Below are 18,159 nucleotides of genomic sequence, written 5' to 3' on the forward strand. Positions count from 1 at the left end.
GGACTTAGTGTAAAACCAGATGATAAACATGACGTAATAAAGATCTGTGCAATGAGTGTATGAATTTGATCCCTCTATAGGGATTCACCTAATATTGGATTGCGTCCCATGTTGAGTACCAAGGGTCACATTTTTTATGCATCCCCATGTGGATTGGGGTCACTATTCTATATATAAATCACTATAATTGGTCCATCTATAGGACCTTGTATGTGTTGATCACCTTGTGGTCACTTATTAATATTTATATTATTGTATAAGCGCTACATCAATTATATTTTATTTTTAGCACAGCACGAGTTATACTCTGTCATGGTTGGTTGGTGTAGCACCTGCCAAGCATAACCCAATCTTGTGCAGTGTACCCTCTACCTCCTTTAACCCCTTGGACACTGCAAAGGCATGCAGCTGAGCAGCGCTTGCAGAGTGGCCCCATTAACTTGAATGGGTCAGGCTCATGTCTGAGCAGACTTCAGGTTTTTTTGATCAGACTGGTGATCGGAGGGGTGGCCAGTGTGAGAGTTCTTTTTCCTTATTGATGACCGTGTGGGAGGGGTAACTTCGATACCATCAACGCTCTGATATAGGAGATAAGAGGAGGAGAGTCCCACCATTACTTCCCGAGGGACCCACCATCTGAAGGATTTATCCAAGACCCACCATATACCAAAAGGCTCATTGGTCCCTAGGGGCCTGGGCAGGAAGGTGAGGGGGCACTTCACCTATTTGAGGATTGGCACCTACAGTTTACACCTGCATGATATCTTATGCACATGGACACTATTTACTGCATTATGTTTGTAGTCACTATAGTGCATGAATAAGTTGCTTGAGATTATGTCACCACCAGCCCATTATTGCATATAAGTGGTACGGCTGTGCGGGTCACCTTAATATTTATATATGCAATTTGATATAATATATTTCACTTTGGTTTGAGCGCTGCACTGTTTTATATTTTTATTTCTCTTGGTTTAAAATAGAACCATAGGCAAAAGTTTTTTTCCATTTTTGGTAGAGCAAGAGATTGCTATAACCACTGTAAGACCTGCAAATTAAGGAAATACCTTGGGGACCCCCAGGTCACACATTGGAAGATTTTCCATCTATTACTTTTCTGGGGACAGCCCGAAATTTAGGTTTTTCTTTTGCTTTCAACGATAATGGTAAACGACATTTAAAGAGTGTGAATCTCCCTAATGGAGGCACAGACAGCAATTAAAAAAAAAACCTAATAGGTGTTCTAATCCATCTCCACTCTATCCAAAACTAAAAGTTTTGCCTTTAGTTATACTTGAAAACTTGCTGCAGGATGCGTAAACTTTTGGCTGCTGTCTTTGCAGCTAAAGGGGGCAGGGATTGGGAGAAGTAAAAACCGCAATTAAACTGCAGGGTATTACCAACCTACAACTTTGTGTAAATGGGCCCTAAGGGTACTGCTGCTGAATGCAGCTAAGGGCTCATTCACAAGTCCAGCAGGCACTGCTACTCCCCAGACGTGATCCAAGTGTATTGACAGGTGGTTCGTATGTAATTTGTTGCCTCTTCACTGCCTGATTTCAACCCATGATTGCTGTGCAATGCACACGATTGCGACATGGTAGTATGGCAATTAAAGTTTTAAATCAGGTGTGAGGAGGAGACACTGTGTCCGGTGATCTTTGACTTCTCCCATGTTATTCAGGAAGATCGCCACCTCTTTAACCCCTTCGCGCTGGCGCCTATTGGCCCTTTAAGAGTTTCAGAAGCCGGGGAGCAGGGTTTAGGGTTATGTGACCGCCGTGACGCGCCGTCACATGATCGGGAAAGGTCCCAATCGAAAGAGATCGGGATCTTTCCGTGAGTACTGGACATGTGTGCTGTGAGCACGCAGGGCGTGCGCTCTTGGCACATATATCCTTTTTTTATTAGAACGCAAATGTGCGGCCGCTCGGCATCTAGGCCCAGACACCAGGAGGCCGCACATTTGTGGTTGGCCGGCGTGAAGAGGTTAAGTTTGCCTACCCCTAGCCTAAGCAATAAGGATGACGCATTAAAATGCTTGTTTTGTTAGGAGTAGGGTTAGGTCAGATTTGTAGATTAGGAATAGCTCTAATTTTATTAGATCTTGGGATTCTTTCAAATCAAATAGTAAATGCAAGAAGAGATGATAAAAAGAGTCCACTGAATAAAACAAGCAATATGAAACATAATGGTCTGTGAATTTAAGTAATTTAGGATCGACGGCTTAACAACCTGTCCCCACGTGTCAAGGTGCTAAGTGTAACCCTGGACTCTAAACAAGTCTTTCGGCACCACAGCCAATGTCTAAAGCATGCTGCCTCAATCTCCACATCGATAAAATACGCCTCTTCCTAACCAATGACACCACAAAGCTCCTCGTTCATTACCTGTCATCTCTCACCTCGACTACTGCAACTCCCTCCTCACTGGATTACCTTTACATAGGCTATCCCCCCTTCAGACCATCATGAATGCTGTTGCCAAACTCACCTATCTCAGTGTCTATCCGTCTCTGCCAATCACTCCATTGACTTCTGCTTTCCCACCGAATTTAATTCAAAATACTAACAACTTACAAAGCCATCCACAACTCTGCCCCCACCTACATCATTAACGTAGTCTCAAAATACCAACCTAAAAAAAAAACCACACGATCTCTTCATTCCTCCCAAGTACTACTACTCTCGTCACCTTCTCCTATGCTTGCCTCCGGGACTGCTCTCGAGTCTCTCCCATCCTCTGGAACTCCCTACTGCAATCTGTCCAACTCTTTTCTGCTCTGTTTACTTTTTGATGGTCCCAGAAAGTACTTCTCTTTAGAGAGGTCTAAACTGCCCTCACCTAAGAACTGTACTTTTATTTTCTACATCAGTTCTTCCCCCATAGTTATTACCTTTTGTATCTCTAAACCCTCCCTCTTAGATTGTAAGCTCTAATGAGCAAGGCACAATTAAATTGTACGGTCTGCCCTTATGTTGCAAAGTACTGCAAAAACTGTTGTGCTATAAAAATCCTGTATAATAATAATAATAATTCTGTTTTATTATGGGAGAGTGATATATTCACGTTCCATTTTTGTACTAACCTTTATGTTCATCAAGATTTTTGCTCTTGTTTGGACTTTCCGCCTCAGTATTTTCTGCATCTTCTAAAACCTGTACCTGAGCATTTATAATAAACAAACAATTATAGTTAAAAAAAAAAATGTAATGCAAGGAAATCAACTGAAAAATCATAAAAAACTAAGCTAAGTCCCTTGTTACAACCATTGGCTTTAATTTAACCGCTTCCCTTCTGCCTTATAACAGAAGTACTGCTACAGGGTGGCGCAGTTGCGCAAAATCACACACACACACACACACACACACACACACACACACACACACACATATATAAACACATACAAATATATACATATACACACACATGACTTTGCATTTCCAGGTTGAGGGCATGAGAACTCTGTTAGTAAACAAAACAGTTCTCTTCCCTATCAGCTACGACACACTGCTTTACAGAGAAGCACACAGACACAGCCCAAAGTAAAAACGCACACAACACACAGTTAACCCTTTGATCGCTCCTCATGTTAACCCCTTCCTGTCCAGCGCCATTAGTAGTGTCAGTGCTTTTTAATAGCACTGATCACTGTATTGGTGTCACTGGGGATGTCAGTGACACCAGGTCAGTTTCCCCCCCCCCCCCCCAGTGTCAGTATGCCCACCGAAGTCCCCGCAGTCACTGATCACCGCCATTACTAGTAAAAATACAAAGAAAAAAAAAATCCCAGTATATATACACACAGCCATTTTTAAATGCTATAACTTTCACGTAAACTAATTTACAAGTATTGGGATTTTTTTTAGCAAAGACATGTAGCACAATACATTTTGGACTACAGTTATGATGAAATGTGATTTTTACTAGACATGTTTAATAGCAAATGTCAAAAATATTTTTTTTTTCCCTCAAAATTGTCGCCTTTTTTTTTTATAGCCCAAAAATAAAATTAAAAAAATCACAGGCGATCAAATACCACCGAAAGAAAGCTCTATTCATGGGGGGGGGGGGGGGAGGAGGATTTAATTTGAGTGCAGCGTTACATGACCGCGCAATTGTCAAAGTAACGCAGCGTCATAACGAAAAAAAAATGGCCTGGTCAGGAAGGGGGGCAAATACTCTGGAGGGAAAGTGGTTAATGGGGCAACATGTGTTTACAACCCACAGTAACGGATGAGAAATCCTATTTCAACTCTGATCAAAAACCTGAAAATGGAGGTTGCTACAGTAAACTTCATGAACAAACCACACAACTTACAGGTGAAACTCGAAAAATTAGAATATGGTGCAAAAGTTCATTTATTTCAGTAATGCAACTTAAAAGGTGAAACTAATATACGAGATAGACTCATTACATGCAAAGCAAGATAGTTCAAGCCGTGATTTGTCATAATTGTGATGATTATGGCTTACAGCTCATGAAAACCCCAAATCCACAATCTCAGAAAATTAGAATATTACATGCAAATCAATAAAATAAGGATTGTACATAGAACAATATCGGACCTCTGAAAAGTATAAGCATGCATATGTACTCAGTACTTGGTTTGGGCCCCTTTTGCAGCAATTACTGCCTCAATGCTGAGGTGTTATGGAAGACCAGGATGCTTCAATAGCGGCCTTCAGCTCTTCTGCATTGTTCGGTCTCATGTCTCTCATCTTTCTCTTGGCAATGCCCCATAGATTCTCTATGGGGTTCAGGTCATGCGAGTTTGCAGGCCAATCAAGCACAGTAATCCAACGGTCATTGAACCAGGTTTTGGTGCTTTTGGCAGTGTGGGCAGGTGCCAAGTCCTGCTGGAAAATGAAGTCAGAATCCCCATAAAGCTCATGTGCGGAAGGAAGCATGAAGTGCTCCAAAATCTCCTGATAGATGGCTGCGTTGACCCTGGACTTAATGAAGCACAGTGGACCAACACCAACAGATGACATGGCTCCCCAAATCAACATAGACTATGGAAACTTCACACTGGACTTCAAGCATCTTGCAGTGTGTGCCTCTCCATTCTTCCTCCATACTCTGGGTCCTTGGTTTCCAAATGAGATGCAAAAGTTGCTCTCATCAGAAAAGAGGACTTTGGACCACTGAGCAACAGACCAAGTCTGTTTTTCTTTAGCCCAGGTAACACGCTTCTGACGTTGTTGTTCAGGAGCAGCTTGACAAGAGGAATACATGTGAAGCCCGTGTCCAGGATCTGTCTGTGTGTGGTGGCTCTTGATGCACTGACTCCAGCCTCAGTCCACTCCTTGTGAAAGTCTAACACTTTTGAATGGCCTTTTCCTGACAATCCTCTCCAGGCTGCGGTCATCCCTGCTGCTTGTGCACCTTTTTCTTGCACACTTTTCCCTTCCACATAACTTTCTATTAATGTGCTTTGATACAGCACTTTGGGAACATTCAGCTTCTTTTGCAATTACCTTTTGAGTCTTTCCCTCCTTATGGAGGGTGTCAATGATGGTTTTCTGCACAACTGTCAGGTCAGCAGTCTTTCCCATGATTGTGATTCCTACTGAACCAGACTGAGAGACCATTTAAAGCAGCGGTTCTCAACCTGGGGGTCGCGACCCCTTTGGGGGTCGAACGACCATTTCCCAGGGGTCGCCTAAGACCATCGGAAAACACATATTTCCGATGGTCTTAGGAACCGAGACACCGCTGCTGTCTCCGGCGATGTGTGGGCGGGATGATATGCTGCCCCTGTCACCGCCTCCTCGCCGCTGATTGGCCACCGGAACTGTAGCTCAGGAGAGGCACACAGGCGGCCAATCACCGGCGAGAAGGTGGAGCTTGGAGAGGAGGAGCCGAGCGGCAGCGCGCGGAGATCGAAGAAGATCGAGGGAGCTGCAGGAGCGAGTGAAGAGAGAGGCCAGAGAAAGAAGACAGCTGACAGGTAAGTGCAAATTTTGCTGCTGCAGCCAGGTATGCAGGCTGTAGATGGGAGAGGGAGAGAGTGAGCCCAGGCTGGAGCAGGGGTCAGCAAGGTAAGTATCATTGGTGTCAGTGGAAGGGATAGTGCCCCATCATTTGTGTCACTAATACCAACGATGGGGCACTATTCCTCCCCCCACTGCCACCAACGATGGGGCACTATTCCTCCCCCCACTGACACCAACGATGGGGCACTATTCCTCCCCCCACTGACACCAACGATGGGGCACTATTCCTCCCCCCACTGACACCAACGATGGGGCACTATTCCTCCCCCCACTGACACCAACGATGGGGCACTATTCCTCCCCCCACTGACACCAACGATGGGGCACTATTCCTCCCCCCACTGACACCAACGATGGGGCACTATTCCTCCCCCCACTGACACCAACGATGGGGCACTATTCCTCCCCCCACTGACGCCAACGATGGGGCACTATTCCTCCCCCCACTGACGCCAACGATGGGGCACTATTCCTCCCACTGACGCCAACGATGGGGCACTATTCCTCCCACTGACGCCAACGATGGGGCACTATTCCTCCCACTGATACCAATGATGGGGCACTATTAGTCCCACTCATACCAATGATGGGGCACTATTCCTCCCACTCATACCAATGATGGGGCACTATTCCTCCCACTCATACCAATGATGGGGCACTATTCCTCCCACTCATACCAATGATGGGGCACTATTCCTTCCACTGACACCAATGATGGGGCACTATTCCTCCCACTCATACCAATGATGGGGCACTATTCCTTCCACTGATACTAATGATGGGGCACTATTCCTCCCACTGACACCAATGATGGGGCACTATTCCTCCCACTGACACCAATGATGGGGCACTATTCCTCCCACTGACACCAATGATGGGGCACTATTCCTCCCACTGACACCAATGATGGGGCACTATTCCTCCCACTCATACCAATGATGGGGCACTATTCCTCCCACTCATACCAATGATGGGGCACTATTCCTCCCACTGACACCAATGATGGGGCACTATTCCTCCCACTGACACCAATGATGGGACACTATTCCTCCCACTGACACCAATGATGGGGCACTATTCCTCCCACTGACACCAACGATGGGGCGCTAGTCCTCCCACTGCAAAATTACAGTTATGAAGTAGCAACGAAAATAATTTTATGGTTGGGGGTCACCACAACATGAGGAACTGTATTAAGGGGTCGTGGCATTAGAAAGGTTGAGAACCACTGATTTAAAGGCTCAGAAACCCTTTGCAGGTGTTATGGCTTAATTAGCTGACTAGAGTGGGACACTTTGAGCCTAGAATATTGCACCTTTTCACAATTTTCTGAGACTGTGGATTTGGGGTTTTCATGAGCTGCAAGCCATAATCATCACAATTATGACAAATCACGGCTTGAACTATCTTGCTTTGCATGTAATGAGTCTATCTCATAAATTAGTTTCACCTTTTAAGTTGCATTACTGAAATAAATGAACTTTTGCACGATATTCTAATTTTTCGAGTTTCGCCTGTATATATCACTCCACTGCATGAAAATGCTCAACAATTAGCGGACAAATACAGAGTATTTAAAATATTCAAAAAGTATTAAAGCAATCAGGAAACAGTGAATATATCCTATTGGTTTTGTGTGTTAGGGTTTCCAAGACAACACAATGGCATTTCACTGCAGTAGGCCTAACAGGTATATTATAGGTTTTCTTTTCTGTTCAGTGTAGAATAAGCACCAATATATCTAACAAAAAATAGGAATTTTGACTTGACTGTAAATTCCATTTCTTGTAGTACAGTACAGGACTTCAAAGACAATGGGTTGTATGCCACTACCTTCAAGTGACTGGACATTGGCAAAAGCTTTTCTGAGAGCACCCTAAAAACCCCACCCACTATGTGGAACTCCAGATTTGTAGCAAGAAACAAGTACAGAGGACAGAAGGGAGGTACCAGTGTCCTGTAAAAACAAAAAAACAAGGGTTGATAGACCTGAAGCACTCAGATGAAAGCTTGTCATCTTGTCCATTTTTGGGACCATCAGAGTAGTTAGGCAGACCCCAACTGCTCTGACGACATGCAGGAAGTCCAATCTCCTTGGTGCATTTTGGGGCAGAACAGAGGGAAAAGGAGGTTAATATCCTCATGGAGGCGAAAGGAAGAGACCACCTTCGGAAGGCATGAGGGTCTGGGTCTTAGGACGACCTTGTCTGTAGGACAAGAGGCTCCTTCCAGAAAAATCCCCCAACTTAGAACCAATTTGGGATAGCTCATTGGGGAATCTCCCCAGTAAGGTGGCCATGAGCGCTGTTCGACGTGTCTCAAAGGTCTTTGAAGAGCCAAAAGCGCCAGATTAAAATGCCAAAGAGACACGGGAGGCCAGAAATACAAGCTCATGTATCCCATAAAACTATACAGCATCAACCTATACATGTCTTATTCTCTCCAACCGTAAGATGCATATATGACCCAGATGATGAAAATAAAAATAAAAAAAAACTGTATGGTGTTGAATAAGAGATAAAAAGATATAACATAATTTAATGATAATAATGAAAAATTAATGAACATATCATGAAACAGGGGTGATTGGGCTTGCTTACCCGTTGCTCTGATGCAGGAGAAATTTGTGCAGTGTCCATGTTTGGCCTCTTGCTGAATGCGGTTGTTCCCATACTGCATGTACACCCATCAATCCCCAAACTGCAATCCGAGCATCCTGCCACAAGATGCACCCTCCAAAAGCGGGTTCATCTCCCCGAACCCATTTGGACTTAGCAACAGAGCCCCAGAAGGGGGCCCGACCGCCCCAATACATCCATCCATTGATGCGCTCCAGCTTGGAACACATTTGTGTCTCAAGGGACGCAGAAGGATGGTGCATTCTGGGGTGGAACGCAAGTGTGTTCCAAGAGCTGGTCCACTGCTAATTTGGGTCCCTAGTGGCTGGAGGTGGAAGTGACACGCAGTGTGTAAATGTCTATATAGAACAGGTTCCTGAGGCCACAGTGATACAAGACTATAGTAATGGGCCATCTCGTGGTGGCACATGTTACATCATGACGACCTAATGCTTTCAAAAAGATGTGACTATTGTAAAATAAGATGAAATAAAAATAGAAAATAATGAATAATAGAGAAGAATAATAAATGAAATATCACCAATCCTATGAATGAATTTAAAGATAATAAAATATGATCTCTGTGGTCATTCCATGCAACTCACGGTGGGCAAGACTAATATAAAATTAGCAAACACATGAAAAAAATAATAAAAATAAATATATATACACACACACAACCACTTCATTAATAGGATAAAACAGGAAGGCCCAATGTGACTTAAGTTATACTAAAACTAGTACTCTTTGAAATTCTAATACAGAAAGTAGTGTCCTATTTAGATAGTATACTGTCACTTCAATGGGGTATGAGGAGATTATGAAAGAATGGGTTACAATACAATAAGAACAATATGTGGAACTCATAAGGCCATACTGTGTAAAAACAAATGGACATAAAAAGCATTTCCGTGTAATACGATGCTGTAGTGAATTAAAAAAAAAAAAAAATATATGCTATGTATAGGAAACTAGGTGCCATAACGACATAAAAAGTGCAGTGTGACCTGAGGCACCAGTATAACACACACACACAGGCACGCGCTAGTAGAAATAAGAAAAATTGGAAACATGAATACACCTACAAAGGACCAAAAACGGCCCACAATGTAGGAGATAAAGTTGCAGCTACCTTGTCTGCCTTGTTCATCACTCTAAATGGAGATAAAGGATGGTAGTCGGTGTCATCCAAACATACCAGAAAAAAAAAAATTAAAAGTTATAGGTTGAAACTTAAACACATAGAAAAGAGTAGCCCACACTGAAGAGTGGACTATACATGTCCCACTAAAGCCCCATGGATCTCCAGATCTTGAGACTTCTAGGAGCAAGGGACCCTAAGGTGAATAGCCAGTACGTTTCTCTTGCACATGATATCTGGAATTTTCTACCACCATCATCATCAGCTGATTCAATACTCTCATATCTATGGGGTCACTGCTGTGTTTTTCTTGGAAATGTCTGGGAACGGAGTATGTGTCTCTTTTGTTCTCTTTCTTACTGATATTTATAATGCACTGTGGATTGGACTGTGCTCTTTCCATGCGATGAGCTTGTATATTTGTAGAATACTTACCTTTCTACACAATAAATCCATATTTTAAGGATAATGCACTAGGCCAGTGCGCCACCCGTTTTGTTTATTATTGCAGTATGATCCATTGTGTCCTGAATACCAGTTCTGCATCTTATAGTGTACAAGATAAAGGTTTTGCTAAACTCACAAAAGCACTTAAAACATGCCTGAATTCTGCAGGCAGGACGGGAAAGAACAATTAGTCAACATCATGTTATAGTGAATAAATTTCCAAGAGCTCAGCACTCAGAGCATTCAATGTACTAAAAGCAGGAAACAGTGGACTGGGTACCCAACCCCTATTATATAGTACACATGGAAAACCTCAATGGTCCAAACAAAAAAAGAGGGACACTGATACTTTACTTCATAGGTGACATTTTATCTGGCAATTATTTTTTGCCCCAAGCTTGTTCGAGTTTTCAGAATAAGTTTAGGATCATTTTACTTTCTGAACAAACAAGGGCGCTTTCACACTGATGCCCTTTTGATGTATTCCCATTGACTTACAGTGGAATATTTCCTTTAGGTGTAGTTTAGAAAAACTGCACCAAAAGATGCAGCATGCAGAACTTTTCAAAGCACAGTGCACCTGCAGTGTGAACCGTTACATTCGATTTAATGGGAAATATTTTTCATGTGCTTTTGTCACCCAGGAAAAGAGTGAAAAAAGTACAACAAATGTGAAAAGGGTCTAAAGCTTCAGAATAAATGTGAGATATGATCACTAATACCAGAACCTAGACAGAAAAAAGGGGGGAAAAATAAAAAATAAACCAAAAGCAAACTTACATGAACCTCAAATTCAGGCTGAGATTTTTCAACTTGCAGGGCACATTCTGAAATAACAAATATTATGCATTTTACCCATACATAAAAAAGCACCCAACCTTAGTTTTAAACACAATGGAAATTTTACAGTATAAGTTAGCAAAGTGTAGAAAAGTGACTAACCTTTATCGGAGTTAGGGATGCCATCTTCAGCGGCATTACATGAGGTAGCACTTTGTGTTTCTTCAGCTTGTTTAAAACTCACATCTGAACTTCTTGATTTACCTGCATGATTATCATGATCAACACTTGATGGATCATAAATGTCTGAAGTTCTTTCGGATTCAGATTCTGAAGGAATGTTTTCACCAACATTATCTTTATCTAGTATATCAGCTGTGTCTTCCACTGTAAGAGTGATGTCAGTGTGGTCTTTTGAAGGTGTTTGTTCTTTGCTGTACTCTAAATTGTCTTCTGATGGAACGTTCTGCAAGAAATCACCAACTGACGGTGTCAAGCTTTCTACACATGACTGATTTGCCACTTCAGACTGTGAAGATCCACTATTTAAATCTGAGTCAAGCAAAGCTTCATTGCTTTGCACTGCACCAACTTGAGATGACTCGGAAATATCTGAACTTGAAAATTCTTGAGTCTCAGGTTTGTTTTCTTTCTCTAAATCAGAATTTTGGGTTGTAAGAGATAAACCATCTTTGGGCACCAAAATATTTTTGCCTGAAGGAGAAGGCATGCTTTCTTCTTCTCTCACATGAGAAATGTTATCCTCTAGAAGTTCTGGTGTTGCAGTGAAGCTTGTAACACATTCAAGAATTTCTGAGTTTAATTCCTCCACTTCCTCAGCTGTTTCTTCATCTGCGTTTGCCATGCTTTCTTTCGGTTTTTCGGCAGAATGTACCATAGTAGAAGAGCTGTGTTCCACAGTGTTTGAAAATGAAGAATCCTCACCTGGTGTCCCAGAACTCGTAACAAATCCTTCACCCTCTTCCTCATCTTCTTTAGCACCAGTGCTTGTGATAGCACTTTCATCATCTTCTGTAATGACTCTAGGGCCAAGGTTTTCAGCTATGTTCATACTGCCACTTTCATTTGTCTCTGTCTCTTCAGAACATGCAACTTCATCTTGTTCTTGTAACACTTTATCACCATAGCTTTCTTCAGTTATACCTGTACTCGTAACAGCCCCTTCACCTTCTTCTGTTATTGACTGACTAGTCTGAGCAACTTCATTTTCTGTACCTAGATCTGCAATAATTTCATAAGGTGCATTTTCGACAGATACATCCTCAGATTCTTCAGCCGCTTTGTTGTCTGCAGAGGCTTCAGACACCTGATCATCATTGAAATCTTGATCACTTGCATGGGAAACAGACGCTTCCTCAATAGCAACGTTAACTGCCACATTGCTGACATCAACATTCATGACTTCTTTATCTGCAAAGGTGACATGATCAGAGGCTTCAGAATTTTCTCTGCTCACAGATGACTCTCGTGCATCTGTACCAGCACTGGTGACAGTGCTATCAGTTTCTCCATCCCCAAGCTCTCTTGTGGCCTGTCTAGATGCATTGCCAACAAATCTTTGTTCTTCAGAACTGGCACTACTGACAGTGTCCTCTTTTTCATCATTGTTTTCATAACTTACTGAAATTGTTCCATCACTGGCATTCATTTCAACATGTCCATCATCATCCTCATCTGCGTGTAAAGGAGCAACAGCTTCTTGTAATGTACCAGAAATAGCAATATTACTATGGTTAGCAACAAAACTTGACTCAGCAGCCATCTCTATAGATCTAGAACTGCTTTCGTTGCTATGACTTTCATGAATGCCACTAATAACTAGTTCATTATTCCTTTCAATGCTGGATGAGGTTGTGGCATCATCGACCACTGGTATTTTAACAGATGCATCGGTGACAATATCTTGGACCCCGCCGTCGCAAAAACTTGAAGAACTGGCAGCTTCAATATTCTTTGACAGGCTTAAAGCCTGTCCGACGCCTTCTGTATTGCCATCCATGGTATAATCTGATGATGTTGCATTGTCATCACCCTCGTCCAGTGGTGACCCCACTGTATTGCTTGAACTGGCTGCTGCAGCTTCACTATTAACATCACATCCATCATCCATATCTTTATCTGTGTCCAAATCAATGTTTGTGCCTGTGGATGTTGTGGCATATGGGTTATTGTTGGAAAGAGCATCACATGCCTTGTCATCTTCCATACTGCTGTCCATCATATCGCTTGATGTAGCTGCTTGTTCATTAACTTTATCTGCATAAACAATACCTTCCACATTCTCTTCAGTTCGGTCTACTCCCATTATGCTTGAGGAGGCAGGTCCTCTTTCTTTTGTAATGTGTTCCAGGCAAGCACTGTCCAAAATGTTAGAGGATGTTGCAGTATTTGTTCTGCTACACAAATCTGCAACACCCATGTTCAGATCTTCGCCGGTACTGCTGTCCATTGAAACACTTGATGATGCTGTGGGTTGTGTGTTGTGATTTACATCTGTAAAGGTTCCACTGTTAACTGAACTGCTAGATGAAGTTGCTGTAGTATCAGAGCTGTTTCCTGGAGAAGTCCTAAAATACTGCTCGCTAGTACTATTTGTAGCAAAACTTGATGATGCTGTGGCTTCTGTGTTGTCAGAGTTTATTGTGCTTCTAATAAGCCTGTGCTGAGTGTCACTACTTGTAAAGGAGCTTGAAGATGATGCTGCTTCATCACTCACAGTCTGGGTTTGAGGTAAAGATGCCCCACTACTGGAAGAAGCTGCATTGTCTCTCTCCTTTGCCTGTTCCATATATTTAGCATTCCCAGGGCTTTGATCTCCCCTACTGCTGGAACATCCCATGGCATTACCAGAATAAAACTCACTGCTGACTGAAACTGATGCTTCAGTGCTGCTATCCATAGCGAGATCAGATGAATTTCCCGGATATTCTTTTATTGTGCCGGAGGAGATTATGTCCATGCCTGCTTCATTTACACCATCCTGCTGTGTGCTTGAGGTGGCTCGTGTATTCTTACTGTCTTCTACATTACCAAAGTTACTTCTGCAAGCACTTGGAAGGTTACTGGAAGAACTTGCGGCATCTTCACCCTCTCTTTCTAAACCATCTTTAATCCATTCACTGGAATCATCGCCTGTACTGCTATCCATTACATTGCTAGATGATGCCGCAAGGTTTTCATTATCTATTTCAGAGGAAACCAAAGAGCCATCAAAGTTTAATTCTCTACTGCTGTTGATCATGCTGCTTGATGAGGTGGCTGTATGCCTTTCTGAAATCCCATGGCCAAAGTGAATACCTGCTGAAGAGCTTGATGAGGTAGCTGACTGAGCTGCAATATTTCCAGAAATATCAACTGCTCCATCGTTTTCTGAAGAAGTTGCAACATGGCTAACAGTTTCAGCTCTACAAGAGCTAGCACTTTCTGTATTGGCATCAGAAGATGTGGCTGTTTCATCAACATTGTTTAAAATTTCTAACTCAAGATTACTTCCTTCTGCATTGTCAGAAGATGATGCAGCATTTTCGTGGGAGTTTTGTGAAAGTTCTCTATGGGCGCTTGAAGAAGTAGCAGCTTTAAAGGTAATATTACCAATTTTTTCTGGCACTAAATCTGTTGTACTCTGAGAGCAAGTGGCAGTACTTGCTCTCCTTTTTTCTGACAGTAAGGGCTCCAAAAAGCTATCCTCATTGTAATGTTTTCTATCAGAGCTTGAGGAGGTAGCAGTATCTTCAAAACTATTCTCCGATAACATTGCAATGTCTCCATCATCTTCAACAAAATTACCATCTGCAGAAGCCGAGGAGGTGTATTCCCTGCTGTTATCCAGATTTGCGCCTTCTATTTCCATGCAAGTATCCTCTGTACTGTTATCAACTGGTGTACTGGAAGATGATGCAGTATCCTCAACACCTTGCCTCAACTCATTTTCGATTAAGAAACTGGAAGAGGTAGCAGTTGCATCATGCTCCGCTTCCGTTCTACTCTCATTGCCCTCTCTAGCGTTAACACCATTAATCTCTTTCTTACTGGGTTTCATAATACTGCTCCCAATATTTCTTTCCATACCAGTCACATTACCAAAGCTACTTTGTTCTTCTAGTTCAACTGAAAACATCTCTTTTCTTTCGGTCTCAGAATCTTGTTCCTTAACAGAAACATCTCCTTCAACCTCATTTCCTGTAACAATATCATCAACCTCCAAAATATCCAATGGAGCTGGATTATTGTCACTTTCTTTATTTTCCTCCGAGCATTTTCCTGCTTCTTCTGCTAGGTCACTTGTAGAAATCTCCCCATCATTTGAGTCTGCTACATGAAGATATACTTCCCTGGGAGACACACTGGAATAGTCAATACTATGTGGGGTGGGAGATAATTCCCTTTGTTCCTGAGCAGAACTTTTTGTTGTGCAAGATCCAGCAAGATCATCTCTCTCCCTGTGTGAATTTCTGGCTCTCTTAGAAGGCATTCCTTGATCGGACTCCTCTATAACATCAGCACCATCTTTTGAACTGAAGACAGTCTTTTCATTTTCATCTATGCTGTCAGAAGCTGAAGTATCCGAGTCTTTGACGGAACCAAGATCATGACCAAGTAAAGCAGTAGAAGTATTTTCATATGGACCACTAGATTTGTTGTCCTTGAAATCACTGTTGACATGCTTTGACTTGGATTTTAGGGGCATGGACTTTTTGGAAAAAGGGGTTTCAGCAGCTGATTGAGATTTGCTGTTAGAATGTGTTATTTGTGAGAGATCTGTAACCTTTGCCTCTGCAGACGCTTTCTCATTTCCAGGTTTTTTATTTTCTCTGGGATCTTTAGTCTCAACACATCCTGATTCAGCTGAGAGAACAGTTTCAGTTTCTGACTTTGTGCCTTTCTTTGCACCAGTTTCCTTAAAGCTTTCATTTTTGAACTCTGAGGCAGTTTTTTTAACTATCTTTCTATCTGAGCTACTGCTTCGTTCCGGAGCTTTTTTTTCATCTGGATTCTTTGCAGATCTTTCCTCTGCTCTCCTTCCATCTTCTTTCCGTTTTGCATCTTTATGACTATGCTTTAGGATCAAACTCTTGGCACTTTCCCCAAGTGATTTCTTGTCCAACTTAGAAGATCCATGTTCCTTGCTGTCAAGACGAGACCTTTCCTTTGGTTTATCACTTATATGCTTGGACTTGTGGCTGGTTTCTTTTGCTGTGCTGCTTGAGGCCTGAGAATTATTGTCCCTTCTTTCTCCACTATCTTTATCTTCAGATTTCAGTTTTCTGTACTTTTCACTAGAACTGTCAACTGCAACCCTATCTTTTTCATTTTTATGGTCAGCTTCTTCTTGGTCATTTGGTTTTGACAACTTATTACTACCGCTTTTAAATTTGGCTTTGGCATGGAGCCTTTCATCCAAGGAACCATGTAGTTTTTTCTTGTCTTTGTTTTCCTCTTGTCTGGAGTGATCAGAATTGGCAGAATCAGCCTCATTTTTATCATCTGAAGAATTCTTTGATTTCTTCTGAGAGGAACTGTGTGCCCTTGACACACTTTGAGATTCTCTTTGGTCCCTGGAATCACTTGTTGATCGTTTAGAACGGTGTTCGGATCTGGACTTTTCAGCCGACTGAGATTTGTCTTTTTTACTACTATCGCGTCGAGCACTGTCCTCTTTTTTGCTAGCATGTTCAGATGTCCTTTCATCTTTACTAGATGAAGATGACTTTACGTCACTTTTTTGCTTCCCTTTACGATCAGACCTCTCTTCTGAACTGGATTTACTGTGTTTATGTGAGTGGTCAACTAGGGATGTCTTCTTAGATTTCTGAGAGTCCGACTCATCACTTCCTTGTTTATGTCCATTGTCTGACTTTTGCCTATGCTTAAGGGATGAACGGTCATCCTGCCTGGAGGAAGACCGCTCTTCCTGTTTAGAAGATACCCGCTCCTCCTGTTTGGAAGATGAACGCTCTTCAGGCTTAGAGGATGACCGCTCTTCTGGCCTGGAGGATGTCCGTTCTTCTAGTCTGGTGGCAGAACGATCCTCACGTTCGTTCCTATGAGATTTAGGCTCTTTTCTTGGTGTAACCTTTGCACTCAGTGCATCACTGTCAATACTTTCTTTTTTGAGAGGTTTGTCAGGTTTGTTGGGTGTTCTGGTCTTCTGATGGTCTTCTGAGTTTGAGTCAAATCTCTCTAGTTGCTTTCTAGTATCCTGTGTCCCGGCATCTTGTTGAATTTTTTCTAAAAACAAAGATTTCTTTTTACTCTCTTTTTCGGTTCTGGAGTCACTTTTATTCTCTTCTGCTGGCTCAAGAAACTTTTTTGAGGTTTTGCAATCAGACTTTCCAGATTTATTGTCTTTTGTGGAGGAGGATATTCTATCCTGTGACTAGTAAAGAAAAAAAAAAAAATATTGATACAGGCAATTGTGAGCAACAGATTTACGTATATGCATACACAAACTGTTAATCTTACCGTTCTATATATATATATACACACACACACACACACACACACACACACACACACACACACACACACACATATATATATATATATACATACACACACACACACACACACACATTATTTGAAAGGAAGACTGCATCATTTAAAGTGAACCTGACCTCAATTTTAAACATTTACAAGAGCAGAAAAAAAAAAAAAAAATATTCCTGTCTAAAATCATGCACCACAAGGTATTTACTTTTACCTACATTAGTTGTAAAACACTGCATTGTGCCCTTCGTTATAATTAATTACTGGACTGACCTACAGGATGAGTCCTGCTCACCTACCAATTCATTTGTCCAATTAAACCTAAGCATCCATTAAGTTAAACCAGTCATAAACCTAGTAAGTGGAAACTGAGCCTATGGAAACAAAACTGCCCAAGCAGAGGATCACTTTCATGAATAAACAGTTTAAATCAAAATAATACGTTGAGCTATGGAGAGTGAGAGCTAAAAATATGCAAATCTCAACCTTTTCTGAAAAATTAAGCTTGCCCTCTCCTTCCTTAGCCATTATAAGGAGTTTTGACAGTGAAAGAGGTGGGTTTTAGCACAACTCTTTCATGAAAAGAAAAAATTTTCATATGATTTCACCTGCCTATATCTTAGGATATACTGACCATTCCTATATGCAGCTTTCACTGACTAACTC

General features: G+C 42.0%; 1 protein-coding gene across 1 annotated transcript in view; it reads right to left on the reverse strand.

The window, feature by feature from the left end:
* BOD1L1 (biorientation of chromosomes in cell division 1 like 1) overlaps nt 1-18,159 on the reverse strand; it is a 73,885-nt gene that overhangs the window by 30,096 nt on the left and 25,630 nt on the right. Inside the window, exons 10-12 of the mRNA XM_089677419.1 lie at nt 11,149-17,383; nt 10,987-11,033; nt 3,089-3,164 (exon numbers count right to left, since the gene is read on the reverse strand). Of these exons, the coding sequence (XP_089533545.1) occupies nt 3,089-3,164; nt 10,987-11,033; nt 11,149-17,383 (6,358 nt within the window). The remainder of the gene's footprint in view (nt 1-3,088; nt 3,165-10,986; nt 11,034-11,148; nt 17,384-18,159) is intronic.

The sequence above is a fragment of the Staurois parvus genome, unplaced genomic scaffold (genome assembly GCF_062004578.1).
Source record: "Staurois parvus isolate SC_StPar_1 unplaced genomic scaffold, SC_StPar_1.0 ptg000186l, whole genome shotgun sequence".
Classification (NCBI taxonomy): domain Eukaryota; kingdom Metazoa; phylum Chordata; class Amphibia; order Anura; family Ranidae; genus Staurois; species Staurois parvus.